General features: G+C 40.4%; 1 protein-coding gene across 3 annotated transcripts in view; it reads right to left on the minus strand.

The window, feature by feature from the left end:
* Positions 1-29: 29 nt before the first annotated feature.
* The window catches only part of dennd1b (DENN/MADD domain containing 1B), a 104,209-nt gene continuing 77,419 nt past the window's right edge, over positions 30-26,819 (minus strand). For all 3 annotated transcript variants that reach the window (XM_034206287.1, XM_034206226.1, XM_034206362.1), the window contains 9 exons: positions 24,807-24,908; positions 18,616-18,706; positions 17,417-17,457; positions 16,062-16,097; positions 15,542-15,598; positions 14,219-14,308; positions 6,362-6,453; positions 5,755-5,977; positions 30-4,830 (listed from right to left, as the gene is read on the minus strand). In XM_034206287.1, coding sequence (XP_034062178.1) covers positions 4,000-4,830; positions 5,755-5,977; positions 6,362-6,453; positions 14,219-14,308; positions 15,542-15,598; positions 16,062-16,097; positions 17,417-17,457; positions 18,616-18,706; positions 24,807-24,908 — 1,563 coding nt within the window. In that variant the 3' untranslated portion in view covers positions 30-3,999. The remainder of the gene's footprint in view (positions 4,831-5,754; positions 5,978-6,361; positions 6,454-14,218; positions 14,309-15,541; positions 15,599-16,061; positions 16,098-17,416; positions 17,458-18,615; positions 18,707-24,806; positions 24,909-26,819) is intronic.

Genomic DNA, 26,819 nt, shown 5'->3' on the forward strand with positions numbered 1-26,819 from the left:
TAGAGTATAAATACAAATCCGGAGATGTATAAGCATGAAACAATATCATTTATTTTCAGTTCACAGTGCATACAGTTGTACCAAGTTACTCACCAATAGCACATTAGATTGACCTCAGTTTTTAAGACAGTTGTTTTCTCTGAAATGAGAACATGCAAGTGTGCACAGAATCAGAAAATCAGTTAATGGCATATCGAAGAGTTAATAATCATTACAATACCCAAAAAGAGACTGAAAAAAGGTTGCTGTAATATGTCACTACGATGACAATTTTTTCTTAGAAGTGACGTTAATATCTTTGTGAGGTTGAGTGTTTTCACTCCATCAGTACCTCAGTTAACGCTGCTACACATCCGCCTACCACACTCCAATTTGTAATTTCAGGACCACTATAAATGTATTGATTACACCATTTTTGCAGTGTTAGTTATCCTTAGTATTAATACATCTGCAGATATTGAAATGCAAATCACCTGACCTTTTTTTTTAATATTACCTTTAGTATTTCTTCTCACAAACCTCTACGGTTAGATTTGAAGTAGAAATGTTTTATCATACTTAAAATGCAAGGCAGATGGCTTGTAAGTCCACAACACCTATCGCAAGGCAAAATAACTGTATAGCGCGAGACCCAACGTTGTTTCCATCATTCTCAATTTGATTGAAGCTCTAAATACTGAAATAATAATTAATACCAACAGAATAGACTTTCAAAACAAATAACAACAAAGAGGTACATACATGCAGATGACGGTACAATGAGCATTGTACCGTTTACAAGCAAGCGCCAGTCTCTGCTGATTCTGATTAGAAGGGGTCGAAAGCTTTCCAACATGAATGGCTACACGGGAGATTTGTTAATATTTTCTATTTTTTTCTTCCAAAAATAAAATCTAAAACATTCAAATATTAGTTGTCATTTTTTCTTTACAACGTACAACACCAATCATATATTATCCATGTAAAATAAACTCAAGCCAGCAAAAATACATATCTATTCAGTTGAAAATAAATGTTCCTCAATATAGAATCAACTCCTCTGAGAAATGTTTTTTTTTTAAATAGAGTAAGCTCAGAACAAGTGTTTTAAAAAAAGGAATAAAATAAACACAAATGATACAAATAATCACTTTCAGAGAAAATATATTGAACAAAGAGAAACATATCCCAAAGTAATTCAAAGATCTTCTATTAAACACAGGCGGGAAGATTCTCACCAGCCACCGCAGCAGAAACACTGGACTGCAGCCCAGATGGAAACAAAAACAGCTACAAACACAACGCTAGTACCCACGTTCATTTAGCTCCGATTCTAAGGACAAAACCAGGTCTGTTTATCATATAAATAAAAAAATCGAAATGTTCCTTACTTTGAGAAAAGGTGGTCTGAAAACATTGCATACACCTTTCTATAATACTGTACCTCTGTCTAATGACACTGGGTGGTACTCTTACTGTATAAGGCACACCATACACACTTTCTGTCACCCTCAGCTCACACACAGTTAAATAGACTTTAATATTTATTTATTTACGGACACATGAGGCTTCCCCTACTAGAAACTAGATTGATTGTTATTATGTCTGTTAAAGACAACTGACCTTTTTCTTTTGATAATTTGTAATATTTGCATAGTAAATATGTTTTTTTTTAAAGTGTTTACAATGAGTAAGGCCAGTGCAGAGATTTTACTGGAGTCTGTTTTTTTCCCTCCTTTTTGGAATTACTAGGACTGTTTCTTGGGCTTTTAGAAGCACGCCAAAGACTTTATGAGCAAATCGTTAACGCAGTGCAGCACTAAAAAAGCAGAGAAATAGCTGCTATTAAACTGCCACACCGACTGGCGTCTGGCATAAATCATAAGAACAACGAACCATAAATGTAATAATCCCTACACAAGCACATGAAAAAGCTTTTCTTCTTTTCTTGGGGTTTGTGGCGACGCAGAGAATGATGGGAACCCACAGTCTCTGGACGCAGCGTTCCTCTCCACAGGAGAGTCTCTTTCAGAAATACTTTAGACTCTGTACACATTACATCCATGTAGCTTCTCTCTGAGGAGAACCGTATTGCTTCATTACAGTACAATCTTCAACCACTGCTTTGCATTACAGTGTGTGACTCTAACCTCCGAGGGCAGAGATTGCATTTCCTCCTGCGAGCACAGAAAGGGAGACAGACCCAGAGAACACTGAGTTATGTGATATGTCTGGTGACATTTTTCTAAATATACTAATTATACATTTACCTGTCCCAAACAAATGCATCTTTTACTCCTGTTTGAGTACCATTTTCTAAGAACTACAGTTCCCAGCTGTAAGGTGGAACTAAAGCTACATATTTGTGTCCCTATTATTTTTTTAATAGTACTGGTTTGGTATGGGGAATCAGTACACGGTGCATTGTAATTTGTTCCCAAAAATAAAACAAATATATCACCAGCTGTATCCTTTAAAGTACACCTTTATGACATCCACTCCAAACCACAGTAGCTTCGAAAAAAACTGGGCGCCATTTTTAAGGTGGACAGTGCAAGTCAGATGTGCTGCAAGGACTACAAGGCAGAAACTTAGGAACATGATGGTGAAGAAAGAAAAGGACATGGAGCATTGACACTGGTATTGTCAGATCATCCTCTTAAACTTTTGAGATCATTTCCTCCTCTTCAGAGTGACAGATGTGTCCTGAGGAACACAGAGAGGTTTCTCCATCTCATTATCTGGAATGCTATTTGAAAACAGCAGCTTAAAGCACATTATATATATATATTAACTATTCTATTATTACAGAGAAATACAACTCTGTTTTAGTACTGCTACTGTAATGTTGCATTTAAGATCTAAGATTACAAAGTACCTGTATAGATTAAGACACCAGAGTATCAAAAACAAATCACATGTCCATTTAAGGCCTGGTGATATAAAACAGTTAGATAACACAGTGTTTAATTAAGAGTGGACTTTGTGTTGAAAATCCTGTCTCACTGTCGTTTTTGCTCAGTGATTTTAGTACCAGGTGGTCAAGGCTGAGTACAATTCTTAAATCTACAAGTGCAAATGTATCTTGATCACGTGAAATGTTTGGAACACAAAATAAAACAGACAATAATGTGACGAGGAGATATCGTCCTTTCATAATCCTCAAAGTACTGAGAGTTTTCTTATTTCATTCAAGTGAAGCTGGAAAGATCCTCCATTGCCGGCTGGATTGTTGGGCCTTTTTTTTTACCGGAATTTGAATATAAATGTCGATTATTACAGACGGATATACTTTGATGAGCAGTAGACCCAACACTGGAGAAATGTCCTTCTTATCTAGTTGTAGATGTTTGTGTTACTTAGTGAGTGAATAAGGTGTATTTTCTTTAAACAAGTGAAAGAATCTCGCCGTACCTTGGCCTCAGTTTGTGATTTTGAGGTGAGGTTCTCTAAGATAATTCACTAGTTTGAAGAAATTACAACTTTGTAAACTAACAAGTTGTTTTTGCTTTATCAGAGTATCCAATTCACTCAGAGGAAAAGTACCTAAATGGCATTGATAGTGAAACATGTCACACTGTAGTGAGATTATCATAACTTGTTACATTGCAAATACATGCATTTTAAGTTGTTTTCTTTTCAAATGAAGTAGAGAACTTGTTTTTTAAAATAGTTTTTTTGGTTTTAAGTAAAAAAAATCCATTTAAAAAACAAGTAGACATTTATTGGTTAAAACAAGTTCTAATAGTCTTACTACAGTGGCGGGTTTTTCCACTTATATCAAGAAAGCAAGGCTCTATTTTACACAGAAATGTCTTGAAAGAAGGGAAGGTGTGCAAATCATTTCTGCTCTGAGGCTGATTGTGTCTGTACGACATCATATTTGTTCAGAATGTTTCCTGATAACTGAGTGTTGAGATAAAAAAGCTCTGAGACTGTGGCTAGTATTGTGGAAGTATTACAGTGGAGAGATTTCAGTAGAACGTATGGCGTTTCACAGACAGAGGGTCTTTGAGGTCCCTACGCCTCGTCTGTGTTGTTGCTCTGCAGCGGGTGGGGGGTGTTGTTGCAGTGGACCTGGGACAGCTGCAGGCTGCTGTGGAGCACTGAGCCCAGGCAACACATGGAGTCAATCTCCTCCAGGAGGCCCTGATCCTGCACCACAGCCCCCCCCGAGCTTCTCCCCTGACCCAGGCACATGCCGAACCCCAGGAGCCCCTCCTTGGAGACCTCTTTCTCCCAGGGGATCTGCATGGCAGCGTGGCTGTGCCTGGACGGGCTGCCCTCCTGCCGGCTCTTGCTGCCCTTCCTCTGGAGGGCCTTCTCCTGGTAGTACCTCACCGTCTCCTTGGACAGCACCTTCCTCCTCAGGATGCTGGTGGACGCGCTCTGGTTCTGTCCGTGAAGTGGGTCCGCGTTGCCTTGGGGGTCTGAGACCGTCCGAGCCCGTGCCGCTAGCACAGGAGAAGAGTTCGGCTGAGAACCGGGTGCTGGAGAACTGTAGGTGTGTGTGAGGGAGGGAGATGGGGGTGTAACTCTGTGGGACAGGGAAGGCGAGTAGGAGTAGCGGTCTCCTGGCTGTCGCCCTGGAGGTAGAGGGTGGGGGTCCGAGTTGAGTTGGTTGGAGCTGTCTGCCTCCTGGAGCGGGGAGGTGGCTGTGATGGTGGGCACGGGGAGTTTCTTTGCCACCTTCAGGCTGCTCTTGTTGGGCTGGCGGCGGGGGGAGGGGGGGAGGTGTTTCCCGTGGACCGCACTGTCATCCTGGCCCATATTCCAGCCGCTCTGATCCCCACCGTCCCCACCGTCACTCTCATCTGCAGGAGGACATTCACTGGAAGGAGTGGGCTTGCTCTGGAACCGAAGAAACACAAAAATAACATTGAACCAACAACTTCATACAAATATTTGGTAGTTATAAAATACCTGTCCTCTTGAAAATTGTAGGGTGGAATCCATTTCCTTTACATCACCATTTTGCATTTTAATCTCAGACTCTTTTTGGTCTGTTAAATGTCAAAGAACAAATGAATGCTGCTTTATCAAAGTTAAAGGTGATTGTTTTTGGTAGTCCAAAACACAAAGAGATTCCATTTAATATGACAGGAGATATCTCCAAATGTGAGAGGCATCTTCCGCCATTCTAGCATTTAAAATGACGATGAATAATAGATCATTTTTCTGGCAATCTGCTTATCATATAATTTACTGATTGTTGCTGCTTTGGTACTGCTGACTGTCTAAGTGACACATAGACAGATAGGTGTAACCCTCTGTCCGGCATCATACCAATCGCCTGGCTAAGCCTCATCACTGAGGCTTAGCTTATGTGAGTTGAAGTCAGATTTAACTCTTTAGTTGGGTTATTAAAGAAGTCTGTGATGGTCCTTCTTTGAAACTTTAGGCATGGGGTTGAAATGTACATATATTTTTTAAAGAATTAGAGACTTTGAGATGTTTTTAAATGGTGGCTGTAGTACCCCCAGTTTTGGGACTGGGACTCAAATGCTGAATAGTTATAACATAAAGAGAAGCTGTGAACCAAATATAAGTGAATTTAATTCATTTCAAATAACCCATTAAAAACAAAATACATTTTAAGACAAGACTGATGAAGCAAATGTCAAGCTTGTCTCTGTGTATCCATTTGTCCTCAACCCTCAAGTGTCAACTTGAACTCTTTCTGTTAGACCTCTTTGTCCTCTTTCTTTAAGTCCTAAATGGTCAATAATAACATGTCCTCTCATAACTTTGTCTCCCTCCGTCTCTTTTCCTCACCGGGGTCTTGTAGTCCAAGTCGTCCATGGACCTGAAGAAGTCCAGGCTCTTGGCAGCGCTGAGTTTGCCTTGCTCTATTGTCGTGGTGTTCAGAGAGTCCAGGATCTCCTCCAGCAGGTTCATCTGTCCGGAGCGAGACGAGTCCATGTCCAGTTCCAGCGAGTAGGAGTCATCGCTATCCTCAATATATGAAGGGACGTCCCCGCTGTCCTCTGAGGAAATCCTGAGACAGAGAGAGGAGGTATTCAACTTTAATTCATAACATAACCATGTTTGAGAGCATCCAAAGCAGAAATATGGTGGAATTCTTCATAAGATTTTATGTATAATTGTGATTATCACTGAGGAAAATACTGTGATAACCAGTTCCTTTGAATAGAAGTAGTTACACTGCATGAGAGACATTATTCTGTTACTAAATATATCCACTTGGGGGCAGTATCACCATGAGCTTGGACAAGTGGCTTTCATCCTGCCATCAGCTATTCTTTAGTAAAACGAATCCGTCAGCCAGCAAAAGTTCCAATATCTTGACATACATGACACTCAAACTTGAAACATTATGAAAGCGGCTTCAGTGCCAAAATGTAAAAGTAGGAGAACTCACTTGCTTGCACTGTCCAGCTCATCATCCTCGAGCCCGTAGCCAAGATCTCGAGGGCCCATGCCCATGCTCACGTGATACTTGTTGAAGTTTTGCTGTTAATGAGAACACAGCAAGAGGATGTATTAAGACACGAAGCATAACAAGATAAAACAATATAAGCAGACCCAGGGGCGTCTCAGCTTGAAGATAAACGGCTCCTGATAAACACCAAGTCTAAACGGGATATGGAGTTCTGCTGAGGCTACAGCTTTTCAGAAAACGAAGCCCGATAGAGAAAAGATGCAGGTCTGTGTCTTGTTGGTCCCCAAAAGAGCAGCTTATAATGAGCCTGAAACCTTAAAAGTTGAGACAACATTTGTCAAATTTGGGTCTAGCGATAAAATCTTTAAAATCCTAAATGTTATTAAACTCAGCATTACTGTAAATGCAAACTAAAAGCAACATGGGTAACCGCATTAATCATTTGCATTGCGACAGTGTTGCACGTGACTGTATTAGTTCTTGCAGAGTGTTGAATGATCAGTGCGTACTGTAGTTGTCTGACACACAGGGTTTAATAAGCCACCTGTGTACCATATTTAATGGGCGGGTTAAAGAAGAGACAAGAGCTTTACAGAGCAGGGCAGCACTCTCCCCATGGGAGCCCAAATCTGCCCCAGGCCACTTATTAACATGCCTTCCACTCTGACGCACATGTTCCTCTCTTTCTGCATGCCCGTGTTCGCTTATGTTAACACTATCTCTCACTTTCCAATTTACACTCTTTGCATTTTGCCCAAATCCCTTCTCACATTTTGCTGCACACCTCCTGTGACTATGTTTACGGGAATATATGAAACTGTCCTTCAGTTCCAAAAGCACTTGAGGGGTACAGTAAGCAAGTTTTGTTTTAGCTCCACCTCTCTGACTTCTCTGCATTTTTCTCTGCAGACTCACGTAGCCACATTATCAAAGCCCCCCCAAAAAAGGCTCTTTACAATCCTGAAAGTGTGTGAAGCACCGGGGTGTGCTTAAGAAGTGAAGACTTTAGTGTTTGTGAGGCTGCATTGTGGTTTTGGTAAACGTGAATCAGAGACACAAAGGCGAAGAACAGGAAGAGACGGTTAAAGAGCGTCACAAAGAAGAAAAAAAAACACCAAACCAGAATAAGAAGATAAGGAATTAATTTAAAAGGAATGAAGGAAGTATTGAGAGGTGAGGAAAGATTCCTCGAAGCCCCTAAGAATGATGGGATGGGGGGAAGGTCGGGGCAGTATTGGACCCGTGAACCAAGCCGGTCTTGATTAGCCGCCGCAGTGCCAGCCAGACAGGCGGAATGTAACGTGTGGCTGGCCTGGCCTCATTTAGGGCCCGTGTTCGGCCAGGGAAGACATACACACCCACATATACACACTCGGTCACATACGCACCCTATTACAAAAAAAAACACAAAGAGTTAAAGTGCCATTTTCTCCATAAAAGTCAGCGGAGGAGATGTGTGCAGTAGCCACTTAAGCCTCTCAGCCATCGAGCTAAACACGAACACATGTGGTGGCACTGCTGATTGGCCGAGCCGCTCCCCTTCCATGGTAGCTTGGAGCTATAATGAAATATATTTCAGAGGGGCTCAGGCCTGGGATCCCTAAACAGCCTTTAATGGATTCCTGTGTCAGGGCAGTAAATCTGGGGCAAGGCCGATATGCCAGCCTGCCAGAGAGGGCCGACAGAGCGGAGATGCACCTGTGAGACACTAGGGGAGGGGGGGGGGTTGGACACAAACAGTTACACACAAACACAACAAATATGCAACGTATGTACTGTTATTTAGACAGTTTAGAGGGCTGTGTTTAGGGAAGCAGGGCCTCTCTGTGTCTAGGTGTTTATTAAAGCAAGGTGAACCCAAACACAACCAGACACAGGTCATGAAGCCTTGGCCCTCTGATCTCAGTTACAGCGTTGGTGCCGTCTACAAGAGGAAGTTCCATAGGGAGCAGTAAATGGATGGTACCTCACTTCACGGCTTTATCAATTTGTCATTCCCTCTCTTCACTGTGACCCTTAAGTGCAGCAGTTAAGATTAAACTATTTACAACCAAGCATTTTACGATAGTAGGAGTGGGTTTATCACACTTTTCTTTAAATCTATCAACCTTTTGCATTCATTTAACTTGTAATGTAAGGAACAAAGTAAGATGTAGTCACTTGAGGACAATATATTGCTGCTCCTCAAAAGCTGTCAAAATCAACAGCATCACAACTAAATTTAGATGAACTGTGTGTCAAAGTAAGAACAACACAAATATAGAAAGACTTCAAATGTAGATATTCACGAGGAGATATTCTAAACCGGCGCGAACAGGTCCTGTGTTAAAACAGCTCTGCCTCCCCAGGCCTGGCAGGACGGGGGTAAGCATGAAATAGCAGAACAACAGATTATCATACTGTTTCTTCATTAGCTTCTTGCAGTCGGTTAAAGCGAAGGGGAAAATGAAAAAAATGTTTCTCCCCCATGCCTTCCTGTCTCCCTCCATCACTTTGCTTCAGTGACAGATGTCACCGTTTCGGTCTTCCTGGCTCTCGCTGTCATTCCTCTCCAGCACCTCGCCACAAGTGAGACCCAACAGATCGCAGAGAGCGAGTCAGGAGGAGGTACAGCAGGGGGGAGTGTAGTAATTTCAACAATCAGTGTTTTTCACTCAAACTATCTAAATCAAGCATGTTCAAGAGGGTGAATATCCTCTTATGTTCCTTAAATCTGAACATTATTTTGTAATCTTTTTACGAGTTCCTGGTGAAAGAATTACCTTTAATTTGGGCTTAAAATGTATATCACATCCACTAACAAACCTTTACAGTGGTGGATTGTGGGCAAATGAGGGACTTGTAAGCATGACTTACTTATCCTTTACTCTAACCCTTTAAACCCAGATATGGAATATATCTAAGGGGCCTTACATTTGATACAACAAATTACATTTAATTTCTGTATTTATGAGGGGAAAATAGTCATCACCATCCATTCGAGTAGCTGCATTTGAAGAAACAAACTTTCCTCTCCTCTTCTCTTCTTTCTCTGCATGACCGGTTTTGCAGAACAACCGTGACTCTCTGTGACAGGGCCAAATGCGAGCAGGCTTTAATAGCCAGTCTAACATTATACATTTCATTTGGTATTTCTGAGCGGGCACTGATCTCACAGCTTGGCAGTGAATGTAAAGAGACGCCGGTAAAATGCAAACAAACCTTGGGGAGAGGCTGAGTCTTTGCAGAAGTACGGCCAAGTCTGTTTAAGAGCTGCTCACTGACAAAAAAAAACAGCGTTTGAGGAAAGATCCATTTCTCGTCTGTCCAACTGGCTGTTGCTGAAAGCCAACTTCCCTTTCGCTTAAAAAAGGAGCCATATAAAAGAAGGAAAATGTGCATTATGCTCATTCTGTTGGACACTAAACTAAAGTCATCTAGTAAAATCACCAGGTGTCTCTGTGAATGTGGCACTGCAGTACTGTGAAGCTGCCAGGAGATGGCACTTTGGTTTCAGCGTGAGAGCAGTGTGTCTCTGAAGTGAGGAGAAACTAAATGAAGTGGAGACTACATACCATACAGTAATGATGAACACACACACCACTATGGACGGAGCCACTGTACTTAAACTTCTTTGTAATGTATCCTAACTTTTTATATACAATATTTATCTACAATTTGAATCCTACAACAATTATATTGAGCTACTTACCATTAGCGATTACCTTAAAAATATAATTATTATAAATGATATCACACACAAACTGCATGTTTTATAATCTACAGTTCATAAGTAGGTTGTGAAATAATTTATTGAATAATTATATCCGGAATAAATAGATTTTGAAATGTTTTCCACATAATAACTTTGTATTTAATGTAGTGAGCATAATGCATACTTAATGTCTAGTACTGTGCAAAACCTCAAGTTTAGTGTTATTGTATTTAAAATACATACTAGAACAAGTATGTTATACTATACTACTAATATACTAAAATCACATAAATGTTTCTCCTGGTGTAACACAGACACTTCACAAGTCTTGTGTACAGTGCACGTATGTGTCCACCGGCCGTGAACACATGAGCTGTCTCCCACTGATAGAGCACACAAACACACGCGCTGCAGCAGGTACACACTGAAGTATCTGTGTGACTTTGAGGAAGATGTAAAACAGAGGAACAGCTTCCTGTGTCCCCCCCACCAGGTGAAGAGTCCAGAGCCTGGGGCTGTCATTGTCCATCTCTATGACCCTACCTCTACTCTCCTCTGCTCTCTCAACAGCTGTCATTCTGCTGTCTCCAACCTGAGGCTAACTGCTAAATGCATGCATGACTGTGTACATACAGCACCCAAAATCAAATACACGTACAAAAGAGCTGAGGTTCTCACAGCACAATACCACATTAAACACACCTGGTGTACAGTTCTAAAAAACCAGAGGAGGTAATCGCACGCAAAAGCATACAAGAGCCAGAACAATGGCTGCGTTTGTTGTATCAGAGTCAGCAGTCCAATTCAGTCTTGTTTTTCGTCAAACGGAAGGTACTCCTACATTCTTAATCAACAAGCCCACCAAACACTGCGAATCACCCACATCGCCACATACGGCTGAAATATGTAGGCAAAATGACAGCAGCACTTTTACTTTGGTACATGTGTTGGCTGATCAAATAGAATGTGAATTTCATAACTCTGATTATTTTTGCTATGATTAATTAAAGGAAGCTTCTCCAAGATCATTCATTTCATTTCAAGGACAGATATGGAGGGGTTTGCAAAAAAAGAAGATGAATGATAAAAATGTATCAGTCTTTTTCTTTCATACAGGAAGATGGAATGTCTTTAATCACATTTTGGGAGCGCCAGATGACAACATGATTCTGATTTTATATTAGCAGGTAAATCAATGTTTGTTGGTCACTTAGTCAGAGGTATGGACGTGTGGAAAGGACTAACGTTGGTTTTTGGACTCAATGTTCTATAGGTAAAGACACAACAGGTGGCTTTAAGTCTTAAAGACTAAAGTATACATATATATCTTATGGTAATGTGAGTTTACTTTCAATTATGCATACAATTTTGTTCAAAAAGCAAAAGCCTCACACTAGCTTCAATATACACACTGTTGCCAGTTAATGAGGCACACCTTCAGAATCTACCGTTCTGCCTTTAAGAATGTTATAATGTTCGGTATTTGTTGAACTTTTTTGAGTTGAGGTGCTAATTCAATTTGATGTAATGTTTTCCATGTTTTTGTGTGTCACTCTGCTGAATTATATTGCATTATTCTGAGAGGGGTTTGGAATGATCCGTCTACTCTCACTGATTTAAGCAGGGTACGATATCAATTCAAGAAAAGGAAAAATCATTTGTTTTGTTTCAGCAAAAATAATAAGTGTGAACGAGGAATTAGGAGTGCTAGTCTGTACTGCTAGGTGTGTGTGTGTGTGTGTGTGTGTGTGTGTGTGTGTGTGTGTGTGTGTGTGTGTGTGTGTGTGTGTGTGTGTGTGTGTGTGTGTGTGTACGAAAGGCGGGAGAGGTATGAGGATAATGGTAGGTTTTCGATTTTTTTTTCATTTGACTTAACCTTTATTTAACCAGGTTAGTCCCACTGAGAGCAATTTCTCATGCAATGAACACCTGGTCAAGACAGTTGTGGGCAGAGCACAGCATCAAGATTTCATAGGAAGCAATCTAAAAAAAAGGAGGGAAAACATAGATTGAAGGGAAAGAGGCGTACGGATAAGAGAGAGTAAGAACAATAGCTATATTTTTCCGACAACATTCTTTTGAACTAAGTAAAATGTAAATACAGTTTGCTTTAAACAGTCAGGTGAAAGTAAATAAATGGCTGGCATATTGTACCTGTATTTGAAAAGAATCTATGAAGGACCTTTAAAGAGTCTTTATTTACTGCCAAATATTTTTGCAGAGGTGTTTAATAAACAAAAACACATTATTCCTGAACTGGACATAAAAAAAACTTTGGGTGTTATTTTTCAGCTTCCATTTTGAGTAATGCGCATTCAAATGAAATCAACCAAGCAAATATGACTAACGTGGAAATACAACAACACATTGAAGCAGCCAACTATCTCCAGTAAAATGTACTGTTTTGAAGAGTTTCAATCTTTCAGGGGTCACTGCACACTGACAGGACATACATTATCAAGGCTCTTGGCTTCTCAATTTCCAGCCTTAGTTGACTTAAAATAAATCTTGGGATGTCAGAGTGCACTCTCCTCAGGGGGTTGGGTCTTTAATGTGTAAGGGTCCTCGTAATATACTAATACACCTGGGTTATAAAGTATAAATAATGCAAAAAGGCAAAGTGAAAAGAAGAGAATGGGAATAGCAGCTGAAAAGAAACTGATGGACGACACTGTAAGTATAGTATATATATATTTATATACAAACACACATATAACCAGTGCTGTCCTAGGTGTGTCCCTTCCAGTGGTCTCCAGGGACCCGTTACTGTGGCAATGAACAGGCCTCAATTGTGGGGACAGGGGTGTGAGTGTGTATATCCTGAATACGGCGTATGTGCGTGTTTGTGAGTGTGTGTGCACATCAATTGCATGTTAACGGTTAATCTTTGTGTGTTGTGTTGGCCAGTCTTTCTATGTGCACTAGCTGGAGGGGGGGGGGGGGGGGCGGGGGATGGGGTGTCCGAGGAGGCCTATAGAAAAAGCCCTAATTGCCGTTCCTCTCCTCTCCCCCGGCCGTCACACCTTCCTCCGCGCTAAGGCTTTCCAGCCTCATCACACACAGGAAACACAACGCTAATTAGAGACAGCACAAACCTCTCCTAATCACACTCTTACATGACTGTGACCAAAAATGTCAGTGTGTGCATGCAGGCATGTTTTTTGTGTTTTGTTTTTTTAGACAGAATTGGAAGTCCACTTGGCATTTTCTTATTTAGCAATAAGCAGTGGAAAAGCTCCAGCTGTGAGTCATAGATATAAATATATGGTGGGGTATCTAACCAGTAACTCAGGCTGTATGTGTTAAACACTGTACAGAAGTGTGCATTTTTAATTACATTAAACTAAGCTTCCTACTTCAAGAGCTATATGTGACATTGCTACATTCACACTCCTTCTCATTTTCTCTCTTGATACATTTATTGATGAATGTGTATTTTGTGAGCGTGCATGTGCTTGCAAGTTGTATGCCAGCTCTGCACACAACAAAGACAAAAAAAACGTGCGATCCACTTATGGCGCACAAGCAAATTCTTCAGAGGAAATGCTGACCAGCAGATGAGCTGCTTCTACTGTCCGTGCTGTTCAGAGGAAAATACTGAATGTACAACATGAGTGCGTTGTAAGAAAAAAATGCTTATCATTACGTTTGGCACCCCGACAAACTACTGTACTTCCAAGAGTGGATACAAGAGAGAGAAAGTAGAAGGAGGAAAATAGAGAGAAGGATGAAGATTTTAAAAAAAAGAAAAAGTGATGGGGAGAGGAAGAGAGGAAGAAATGAGCAAAATGTGGAAAGAAGGAGCACAGAAGTGGAACACTGCATCCATGTTGGTCAAGTGAAAACTGAGCTCTGGTATGATCAGCCAGGGTACATGTAGTTAACTCATTTACTGATGTGCATCTGTGTGTGGGTGTGTGTGTGTGTGTGTGTGTGTGTGTGTGTGTGTGTGTGTGTGTATGTGTGTGTGTGTGTGTGTGTATGGGTGTGTGTGTGTGTGTGTGTGTGTGTGTATGTGTGTATGTGTGTGTGTGTGTGTGTGTGTGTGTGTGTGTGTGTGTGTGTGTGTGTGTGTGTGTGTGTGTGTATGTATGTGTGTATGTATGTGTGTGGGTGTGGGTGTGTGTGTGTGTGTATCATACCCGTCTCATCTTCTGCAGTCTCCTTGGAGACAGGCTCTTGGTGCTGGTGGGAGACCCCGCACAGACCATCACCCCCTCTTCTTCTTCTTCCTGAGAGAGCATCAGTAAATGTAAATCATATATGACTGGAGTGGTAAGTGAACCAAACTAACTCAAATGTGAGCTACATGGAGAATAGTGTGTTTTTTCATTGAATGTGATACATATAATGATATATTGAACTAAAGCAATAATGCTCTTTGTCCAGTTTGTTTTTATTTCTCAGTGACATTTGTAAACGATTATAGAATCAGACGCTTTCTACACACACTGCTATTGCCAGTCATGCACCAAGTCTGCTGCTAAACATGTTCACATACAAATGCACCATTTACATGTGTTTGAGTGACATTTGATCAAAACTACTGTGCCCTGATGATTTATAAAATAATTGAGACTTATATAGAAAACAAAGTATATATTCCCATGACCCTTCTTTAAAGATTTCTGTCTTCAGTAGGAACAAATGTGTTTGTGTCTAACAGCCAAGGACATGTTACTGCAATCAGAAAAATTAAGAGAAGAAGTAAATATTGTTGCTTATTGTATCTTTTTTTTCAATAGCAGATTTATTTAATATCACCAGCCGTATCCTTTAAAACATCCCCTACAAGGTTATACCAATTATATTCAAGGTAACCACCAGTGATGAGTTTAACTTCAATATGTTTGTGCATTGATGTCCTTGTGTCGACATCTGTGGCTGTCAGCTGAATAAATGCACGGCAGATTCAAAGTGTGAAAGTCAAATTAATTCATTTGTGTATTTGGGGATGAATTTATGAGCGCACAGGAAATCTGTTTAACTTCAAATCTAATAGATTTCAACACCTCTATTTGCCACTGTGTGTGTGTATGTGTGCTCTTGGTGTTCATCATCAGTGCCCTCTCTGCAGTCTCCCACTGACAGATCAAACTGCTATTGCCTTATCAAATTCTTCAGGCTTATGGAAACATACACCTCGTTACATTAGCTTTGAGGAAATCACAGGCTCACTGATGAAATATGCAGACAATAAAAGAGAAAGAGGGGCCAGGGCTCCGATGACATGACAGGCCATAGCCAGAGGGGCGTTGGTTAAAAATGTACAGCCCTGAACAAAGCGCTAAGCAGGCTTCAACAGTCATTAAAGGACCCAGCGTCAAAATCACACACTCCATGTAAAGCAGCCTTCCTGTCTGTTTCTATGAGAGGGGTGTGTGTCTACTGTATCTGTAGCACACGCGTGTTTCTGCGAGCGTGTGCACGTGTGACAGAGAGGTGTGAGGGTCCGTGGTGCTCACCCTCGCTTTAAGTCGGCCCTTAAAGTCCCGGATGCCCCTCTTGGCATGACTCTTGGCCTTGGAGGGGAAAAACAACACACACATTGGCGGATTACTAATCAAAACATGTTGCATTAACATTCTGCTCTGGTTTCATGTAACATGAAGAAATGCTTTGATCCCTGTGGCAAAAACACGGAGACAAAAGGCTGGATGAGAGAGCCTCGCACACTAACAGGAGGCGAAAACATGAAAGGGCACCCTGACCACCTATTGTACATCACGTAACGGCAAGCTACTGCTCATCAAACACACACCAGTCAGGAACAATGCTCCCATTCCCTCCACTGTCAATTCCAAAACAGAAGTCAATTTGACGTTTATTCAGGCACACTGATTCATTTTCACTAAACAACCTGGAAAACATCATTTAAGTTTCTCAGGACTATTTCAGAGGAAGACTTGATGTTTCAAGGTGCCGTAGATATACATGAAGAGTGCTTTAAACGACATGAAATCAACGTTTTGCATGAGAACGTACTTTAGTCACAGCTGTGTTGATGAGTGCTCCTCCTCTCTGTAACAGACACAGAAATGCATTAGTCAGTCACTTGAGAGGTGTTTTGGGTGAGTTTCCACACATATACACACATTCAAATGTTATTATATTAAACATTTATTTATGCACACAGCATGCAATCACATCGTTATCTTATCAAATTTCAACATGAATTACTCGGAGCAAGTTGAAATGCTTTGACAATCATTTGATTATTTCATGTGATTTCTGCATGCATTTGTCATTCTGTGATGTACAGTACACTTGTCAAAATCACTCGACACTCAGAGAAAGGACTAATCGTTGAAATCGCACACAACCAAAACTGTCTGCAGCTTTTAATATTATTGTGATGAAAGTGCAGTATTACAAATGGTGACAACAAGCATAGGATCATATAGCTGAGCCATTATAACAGCCTGATTCAAAGCATTCAGGAGGGCTTTATTTCGACGCAGCGATGGAAGGGATGTGTGTGATTGATTTCTTTTTTCAGTTGTGCAGACTGACATTATGGCACCCAATATCTTTCTGCGCCTGTCTTCTTTTCTTTCTCTCTCACACAGAGATGCTGCATCTCTCCTTTGGCGTCTCACTCTTTTTGTCTGTTTGGTCTTTAGTGTAAGCACAAAGCGTCGGCTAAACGGCTAAACAGAGTAAATGGCAGACAGCGTTTCAGAAGTCGGCAGAGGGAGAGGAGGAGTGAGGCCGAGGTGAAGGCCCCTCGTATAGATCCCTGTCAGTCAGGAAATGTGAACTTTAACAAACCTTTGAAGAGCACTCTAGAGAACTAATTCAGCCTTAGCTGACGGCGTGGGGAGAGAGGGAGGGTGAGGGAGAGATAGTCAGTGAGAGAGAGAGGGGGGGGGGGGTGTGACAGAGATGAAAAGAGGGAGAGGAAGATAAAGAGAGAGAGATAGGGGAAGAAAAGGAAAGAGAGGAGGAAAGAGACAGGAGATGAAGAAGGAGGGAGAGATCTATGTTCTTGGGTCGGTTCAGCGGAGTAACGCCTGTGTTTGCTGCCAGATCAACATGTCATGTCGGAGGACGTCTTGTCACGTCAAATCACTTCTGTCTCCCTGTCTGTCTCCCCCTTGTCTGTCTCCACTGTCCTGCTGCACGCGCCGCTTCACACACCAAACTGCACTCGAGCTGGATCTGTACATCCAGGCAGCCCGCCCCCCCCCTCGTTCCAAAGGCAACACCAGGACTTCAAAAACTGAGTTGTGTCAATCACACCTTCAATTAAATTTACCTCGGGATTGAAATGAGAGAAACATAAAAACAGTCGTAGATAAAAGCATTTTGGTGTGATGTGCAGGACATTCTGCGATTACCTTCACAGTGTGCATCCATTGCTGGTAAGACCTTGAATTACCTGGAGGGAAACAATGAGAATATAAATGAATCATTTCACAGACTATAGCATTGCTTTAACATTGCAGAGCCAAAGTGACTGTGTATATTACACTGTCTCAGAACTACAATATTAAACATCTTAAAACATCTGACAAAAGTATTTCTGTGTTGACATAACAGGACAGCATCAGGAAACCATGAGTTGATAAAAATAATTATATAATACATGTTGTGCCATTATTCCTTTTCCCTTAAGTCTCTTTTGTCATCAAGAAAAAGATAAAAATATTTATTGAGACTTAAAAAACATTATTAGTAACTGGATGAAAAGTACTTGTTAGGGCAGAAAGAGGAGGTTTTTCTATGTTGTCCAAGGCTATTAAATGTTTCGAGAATAGAATTAAAGATGACAGTGTGGGTTTGGTTGAGGATCAGAACTGATGAACCCAATAATATGATGGATGTTATACAGATTCTATTTCCGTTTTCTTGTCTGTAAAAACAACTTCAACCTGAAGTGCAGTAATCACAATGATATCATTTGTCTGAGCGTTCCTATGGGAGTTCAAACTTCTGATGTCTGGATCACAAACTGAACATTTAATAATGTTCAATCCTGCCAAAACTGTATTAGTTCTTCTTCTTTTGCCACATTCAATTAGATTTACAACGTTCGGTCTAATGAAACAATGTTTTCATCAGATGACAAGATGTCAAGATGCAAGTCAAATATTAAAAATGAACCAATTCCACCATGAGGGGATATTTAAATGTCTTTAAGTGACTTTAAGGCATAATGTTAACATTTTATTCAATAATTATTAAATTGGGCACAGGCATGTTCATGAAAAGATAAACATCCAACAAACTAAAACTTAAGGAGTTCAGAAACAGATTAAAATAAAATGTACACAAACACTAGACTATAAAATATTCTTTCTGTGGCCATCTTTTTAATACGTTTATAATGGTTTCAACCAGTTCATCATGAGTTATTAAAGACAGATTCATTTTATGAAGGCAGTTAAGGTGCTTAGTGCCTTTTCTTTAAAGATTTCTCCTGGTTGTGTTCACCGCTTTTAAATCTTACTTTAGCACAATAACTACGGCCTTTAACATCAAATATGGCAAACAAATAGAATGTGACTAATTGATAGACACGTCTAGCACTACTCACTTCCACAGAAGCCCCCCTCTGTGATCTCTTCTTCAAACACGTCCGAGAAGCCGCGGCCTGCGTTCAATTTGGCCAGCCGTCCGTCGATGAACTACAACCATAAATAACAACGTGCTTATTAAAGACGGGAGGTTGGGGGGGGGGGGGGGTGAGTGGACACACTTAGACAGATAGAAAACACATACACATAGATTCAAACACTCAGGCCACAGTGGGGTGTTATTAATCCTACCTGACAGAAACTACATCCCAAGATTAGGTGGCTTGAAGGTAATATGGATTTGTTAATGTGGAGCAGGTGAGGGATTAGGGCAGCAGACTACATGCTGCACACTGTCTGAGACATGAGGAAGTTTCATTTCCTCTCTTTGTAACATGGAGCGCATAAAACTCCATGTCATAAATATGGACCCAACAGCCAAGAAAGCTACACATTTCATGAGCACAGTCACAAACTCGTGTAAAAAGTTAAGCTAGTACAAGCGGTCTCGCACATAAACCCTAATATTTGTAATTAGCACAATTCAAAAATCAACAGCAGTTAAATGAAGAACACTAAAGCATGAAAAGTTGTTTTGAGTGTTTCAAAACCAAATAAGGGAAAATCTGGACAAATTAAATAGTTTTTAACAATGTTTTAAATCATTTTGGCACGTGACATGTTGGCCCTGTTGCAGCCTCCGATCAATTTAGAGGTTTACTTATGTCACTGGCAGTTGTATTGTTGTTTTTGCAAGTAAAACATCAAACTGTACATCATCCTTCTTAACACAGAACATGAAGAAAACCGTTAAAACAATTATGTGAATATAGATCACTCAGTCACACATATGCAACACTGTTTTCTATTAGCTAAATCCAACCACTTTGACCCCAGATTTCCTGTTAGTTTCCTGTCCCATCGCTTATGATATCAGCAAATAACAGAGTGGATATAACACATTGCAGTGAAATCCTTGGGCTTATCTCGGCAAGATTCTGGCATAACAACAAAAAAAAACAGCAGCTGCAACATCATACCTTTCTTTCATTATCTAGTTGTGGGGCCAAGGTCTGCAGATGTGCTGGAAAAACAACTTTCTACCAGTTTGTGTGCGTAGATTTTTTATAAATCATTGTGTTCAACCCTTAACTTTATCTATCTTTCAAACCTCATCAGAGTTTATTTGTGTAAAAGTAGGATGGAAAAGTAGCTTACAATTAGCAATTGTATCATTCAAAGATAATGACTATATAAAAAGAATTTGGATTTAAGGTTAAATATATTTTCTTGAATGATGATTACATTACTAACCAATCAACACCTCCTACCTTTCAGGCAGGCTGTTACAATGTCAAGATCAACAACAAAGGCTACACTATTCTTTTTAACAACATATTGTAAGAGAATAACTGCAGTAATCCTACTCCCACCTCTGCGCCTGTGTCCAGAAGTACAACAACAGTGTTTTAGGGCGCGTGTCCTCAGGGACAGAATGCTAACTAGCGAGCGACACGGCCACCCGCTCGTCTGGTCAGAAGAGCCACAGACTCATCATTAGATCATTTTAATGAGAGGTGAGACTGCAGGTTTCAACCACTGCTCTGCTACTTGGCTGGCCTAATTAGTGCAGATAATCAACCCGAATCATCACCCAGCCAAAGCCTCCACTTATCTCCCCCCCCCCCCTCACACACCCCAGCCAGATTACCTGCCTCACTGTGGGCCTTAATTGGACATTATTCAACAATGGCAGACTGTGATCACCACACACCTCAACCACACAACAAACCAATACATTAAAAAAAACACTTGCACATGTGCACCTACACAACACAAAGGCTAATTGGCTTTGTTAAGAGAGGGAGACCCAAATAAAGAAGCTCTTTTAAAAGAGAAACATTTTAGGGTAGGGCCACACAATTTTATAATTAACACACATTTTTTACTTTTACCAAACAAACTACAAATAAATATGGTGAATCCTGCTCTCCACATGTCTACATGTCATCTTGTTTCCTGTTGCAGACGGGGAGAGTTATTCCATCTGGCTCCCAGGGCAGTGACTCACTCTCCGCTCTGTCACAGTGGTCTACATTTATTTAAACTGTGGAATTGCTGAGCCAGAAAATGGGATTAGGACTCTACAGGGGTTCATTTACAGAGACATACACAGAGAGCCTAAACGCAATGTTATTTCTGCGATTTGGATTTTTATCCCATAAACTGTAGATACTCGGGATATAGGTTGGATTTGGGTTTACAGCTCGCCACAATCTTTGCAAGTTAGTGGAGCTTGGAAATTCAAATTTGATCACAAGGAAGGAGGCCAGACGAGAAAGTGGGAACCAGTATTGCTGCTTTAAAGGCTGAGATGCACAAACTAATATAAAGCAAAATATACTTCTTTATAAATAATATCCCTTAAGCAGTTCATAACTATCAAAACACACCTACAGTACATGCCACATAAACACACATAAGAAGAATGTTAATTAGTTGTTGAAAAATGTATTCTCTATTTAAAAAAAATAGCTTTCTTTACAGTAAAGATTTTTGTAGGCATCATCTATCAGCCATTGGCAATAGTGACTTTTACAGCCCATAGCACGGATACAGAGGTGTATCTGTCCCATTTATTAAAACTATTTAGTGGAAAGCTTGAGATATGAAGTCTTGTGAACTGGAGGGGATAGAGCAACTACACGATCAGATTTTAAATCAGATCATTTGGTTTTACAAGGACACACCTTTCCAGCTTTCAATAAATGGCTCGGCAATTGCATTCATAACACGAAGAATGGCGGATGATTATTGATTGATGGGATGCACATTGTCTACAAAGGCTCCTGGCAGTAAATTATCAGACTGCAAGTCCCCCCAACGACTCAATAAAACTGTGTAAGGCTTAGTTTTGTCAATAAGAGGAAGAGACTTCATTGAATCAGTCTCTGCTAACACACAAACGTGAACGACAGTGTGTGTGTGTGTGTGTGTGTGTGTGTGTGTGTGTGTGTGTGTGTTGTGAGTGTGTGTGTGTGCGCTTGAGAGTGTGTAGGAGCTGCGGATGGTTGATCGGAAGCAGGTTAATGTCGACAGGCTTTCCCCCGCATTCTTTTAGAAGACTTCTCCCACTTGTTCTGTTCTGAACAGAGACGGGCTGGTGGACCGAGCACACAGGAAACAGGAACAGAACAAAAGTGTGTGAGAAGGTGAAACTGTGACATTCTAAGAGGTGTGTATGTGTTGATATTTATTTAGGGCTGGCTTGGTGTCTATATTTCTTAGAGGCAACAGATAAAGGGACCATTGTTTCTGCTTTTTGCTCCCTAAGCACACAACTCAAATGCACTCAGCATTTATAATTTTGTTATGAAGAAGGTGTTTAGCAAATCATTGGTTACAATTATGTTAACAGGGGTTGAATGTAATTGATAGCCTTTAATGACAGCACACAATAGTCTCTCTGTCCACTTTGCTATTCAGCTCCAGAAGTGTTACTAATGTTTTGCTGAATTTGCATGAACCAATGTTACCTCTATAAAACTGGAATTACTTGTGAAGCAAAAGAGCTGCTTTACAAGGAATGAAAACAAAATCACCTGTAGAAAAGCAATTTCCTGCTAAAACGGTAACACCTCAAACTCAGGTAACACCTCTGCATTATGCGTGTGTGCTTCGCCTTGTGTGTGTAATGTGTGTTGTGGTCCACCAATTGCAATAATATGGTTTCAATTCGGCTCAAGTTTGACCCATTATCGTTGACATATAGGCGACAGTGACAAATCCCACACTTTAAATGCCATTCTGCGCAAGTGAATATTTGATATGTATAATTAAATACAATATATTGGTTGTTTGTTCGGTCTATTCCCATGCTAATGATTAGCTGCTTGATAATTGAGCAACACAACCTGTTTGCTTACACTATCCTCTGTCAACAGTCCCACTGGGGGATAATGCATTAATTGTTTCCTTTAGCTGGAATTTAGAGGGGGAAAAAGCAGATTCACTAAATAAATGAAAGTTTAAAAGTCTGCCTCTGTAAAAAGTGGATCCCTGCTTCTATTGTTAATGACATATTTTATCAATTGTAATTACATTCCAAAATACAAAGCAGCAAAAGTCTATTACTCAATATATTTTGAAAAATGCTCTATATGTTTAATTTTTGGAGGGGGGGCTTAAATAGGAGAGAGGTCCTACTTATGGCTATACAAAAATTTGGGATATTCTGATAATGAAGACAATATATTTAGGTGCATAATAGGATTGTCCCGGTCCCAGTTTAAGATAAGATCAAATAAGATGGACCTTTATTAATTCCCATGGGGAAATTCACAAGTGTTAGCAGCAACAAAGATTAATAAAATCAAAGATACAATTACAAGTAAAACTTAAAAATGATATACAGGTAAGTAGCTTTAAAAGGTAAGTAGCTGTTTGTTTAGTTATGTATGTAACAAATGTATGTGTGCATGTTGGTGGTCACGCACGTTTGTGAGCAGATGTGGGTCATGGCCACAGCAGAGCTCGGGCGTACCGCTGGCCTCCCTCACTTAGCCGAAAGAGGAGTGGAGGAGATAAGCTCACCCCATCCCCCGTGCTGGAGAGGAGGAGGAGGAGATAAGGGTTTGTTTCCCAATGCTACCGCGGAGGCATGAGCCAGCCGGGGAGGATGCTTTGAACTGCTGCGCGCTATCTGCTCGGCCTGGGAAAATTATAGACGAGGCAGAGTGTCCGGAGAAACAAAAGACTGATTGAGTGCCGCTGTGCTGTAACTCTCGGGGGTAAATCACACTACTATCACGGGTCAGAGAGCACAAAGAAAAATTCAACGGGTGAGAGAAAAACAATTTGAAGCCAGAGGTGTCCTTCCACTCGGCTCAGGCTCAGTTAAGTTTTGCTGAGGGGATAAGGGAGGGAGGACATATTAAGTATACATGGGAGAAGTGATTGTAAGGGAAACTCATGTAAACACACATGAATAAAGGATATGTGGTCGCACACACACACACACACATTCACTCCAGGTTGAAATTAGAGCCACATATTATTGCTTTTACAGGCTTATGCATACAGGTCGAGACAGAATATAACTTTAAAATGGTGTTATACAGTAAAAAATAAATGTACCACGTATGAGTAATCGTGGTGATTTTTGTACTGCAGGCAAAATTGAGCAAACGGAACATTAAGACATAACGGAGTGTTTTGAGAGATATCCGCAGTGAAAAGTTTCAAGGGATCAATATCTGTCTATAATCCAAGGCCTTTCTCTTTGCCTTTTCTCTTCACTTTAAGAAACTGAACTGTCAAAATGCTAAAGGCATTACCCAGTTGAGCGTTTGATCAGCCCGTATTGGTGGGAGACAACTGTCAAAATGAAAACGTTCACCACTCTAAATACAGATCTGCAGAAAGAAATGAAGAACAATGAATGAACATTGCTGGGAGAAGACACAGAACCGATCCGCACTCAGTCTTTATATTTTCCTGCTTGCCTTTAGATAAAGGAAAAAGTTGAGCATCTGTCAATGTTACCATGTAGATGACAGCAGATTGTATAATAATGATCTAAGGATGAGAAATTGACGCATTCTTTATCTACCAAATAATTGACATTGAATTCAGTCCACAGGCTGTTTCAGGATAAAGAGAAAGTCAAGTTAAGTTTAGTTAAGTTGCTTTACAGTCCGTTCACAATATAAGCATTTGGCCTTTGTGTCTCCTTGAGATGTGTGTGTTCCTTTTGGGACTCTTCCTTCTTTTGAAGCACTTTGTGAATTTTATTTCTGTGAAATGAACATTCTACTATTATCATTATTTAATTAATCTTTTAATGCTGGTGTCAAGAAACCACACACACACACACACACACACACACACACACACCCCCACACACACCCCCACACACACACCCCCACACACACACACACACACACACACACACACACACACACACACACACACACACACACACACACACACACACACACACACACACACACACACACACACACACACACACACACACACACACACACACACACACACACACACACACACACACACACACACACACACACACACACACACACACACACACACACACACACACACACACACACACACACACACACACACACACACACACACACACACACACACACACACACACACACACACACACACACACACACACACACACCTGTTTGAAGAGCTGCAGGTTGACGGCCATGGACAGGAAGTTTTTCATGGTGCTGGATCGATGGTTCGCAAAACTCTCCTCACAGAAAGTGATGGGCTCCCCCTGAGAAGTACAGTCACATTATTGGTAGAAAAGGTAATAAATAATAATAATAATTCATTTGGCTCCTTTTTCTTTGTACCAATCTGTTGTCCAACACTTTTACATTTTTCAGGAAATGAGCATGTGGTGCTTTGAAATGCAGGGGGGGGGCAAATAAACAATATGGTTTGTCATGTGATTCAAAGCACTAAGACAAACCAATCTTCCTTTATCATTATGCATTGTAAAAAGTATTTTTTTTAAAACAGTATTTCAATTGATTTATTCATTAGTGGGCTAAGTGCGGCTGAAAACATAGAGACAGGAAGGAAAAGAGGAAGGATCAAGCAGGAGGAAGAAGAGTATTAGAATTAAAAAACAGTCCTTTTTAAAACAGCTCCCCTGGAAGAGCACAGACCATATCCCCTGGACGAGAAGACAATGTCCCAGTAAACTCCCCAGTACTCCACATGAACACATGATTTCTTTTTCTTACATCATGTGTGTTGGCCTGTGAGCTATAGACACGGAGGATGGCAGCAGAACCACTGCGGGCCAATCACACACAGCCCTACAGCCATTTCAAATGCATGTTTTCTCATATTTAACATAATTCTTACATATTTCAATGAAGCTCTAAATTCTTCGGGTGTAAAGAAAATGTGCTTTTGTCTTTTCCAGGCTACGAGCACAGCGTGGCACATAAAAACAACTTAACAACACCGGAATCAACCCCATTTTCTAGGATGGGCGCATGATACTGTACCAGTGGCCCAAATTACATCACAGGAATACTGCTCCACTTACATCACTAAAAGTTTTTTAGGCGTGTTCTCTCGTAAAAGCCCAGTTGAAAGTAGCTTGTTGTAGTTTAATCAGCTTTGCCATTTCTATCTGGGTGCTACAGCCGCGGACCATAGTGCAGATGAACACTGAAAAGCATGCTGAGACAAACAAATCACTTCTACTGAGAACTTCTAACACTGGGTCTGTTTACAAGTTAGTATCCAACAATGTCCAAACAAATAACTTCTACTGAGAAACTTCTAACACTGGGTCTGTTTACAAGTTAGTATCCAACAATGTTTTGGCCGAACCCCAACTGATACTGCTGCTTGAATAATCTAAAAACGGTTTAAAACAACTAAAGGAAGAGAACAACACTCACTGAATCTCTTTACCAAGGTCATACGTTATACAAGAGATTGCAGATTTAGGAAGCCATTACATAAAAACAATTATAGAAAAAAGAGAAGCTTATCATAGCAGATGTGTTCAACGTGCCAGAACAAGTGGGCAGTTCTCTGTGGATGAATGTTCAGATCTAGGGGGAACTAACTGTATAAGACGCAGTAAGTTTACAAGAAATCTATGAAAAAGACAATATCATGTACTGTCAGAGTTTAGACGATTAGAGTATGTGGACACTTCTATCTACATGCACATATCAATATTCTACTGTACATTTTCGCAAATTCATATCTCTTTTCATCAGAATTAGATTTTTTGCCGACCAAGTTTTCACGTACAAGGAATGTTCTTTGGTGTATTAGTGTATACATAAAAAAGTTATAATACACAAAACACTTTCAAAGGTAAAACAACAATGCTTACTTGTACATTAACGAGTTGATCAGCATGTTGGAGTATTTATAAGTGAAAGCATTGTTCCACACGGTAAAAAGATATAAGATGGAAACTCCAATCTGTGCTATTAATGATGTTCAAGATTCCAACATTTTTAAAAACAGTTGTCATTAGTTTGTTTGTTGTCTTTCTGCATTTCACATTGGATTGAATGTATGTCAATCTCTCTCTCTTTGTTGTCGATTTGGTGTTATTTGTAGGTTTTGACTGTGACTGCAAACAAAACTGAGACTTTATTCTTACAGATCAAATTGTTCTTGTGCAAGACATGCTTACTTTTGAACA

Source organism: Gymnodraco acuticeps, unplaced genomic scaffold, assembly GCF_902827175.1.
Source record: "Gymnodraco acuticeps unplaced genomic scaffold, fGymAcu1.1, whole genome shotgun sequence".
NCBI classification, from domain to species: Eukaryota; Metazoa; Chordata; class Actinopteri; order Perciformes; family Bathydraconidae; genus Gymnodraco; species Gymnodraco acuticeps.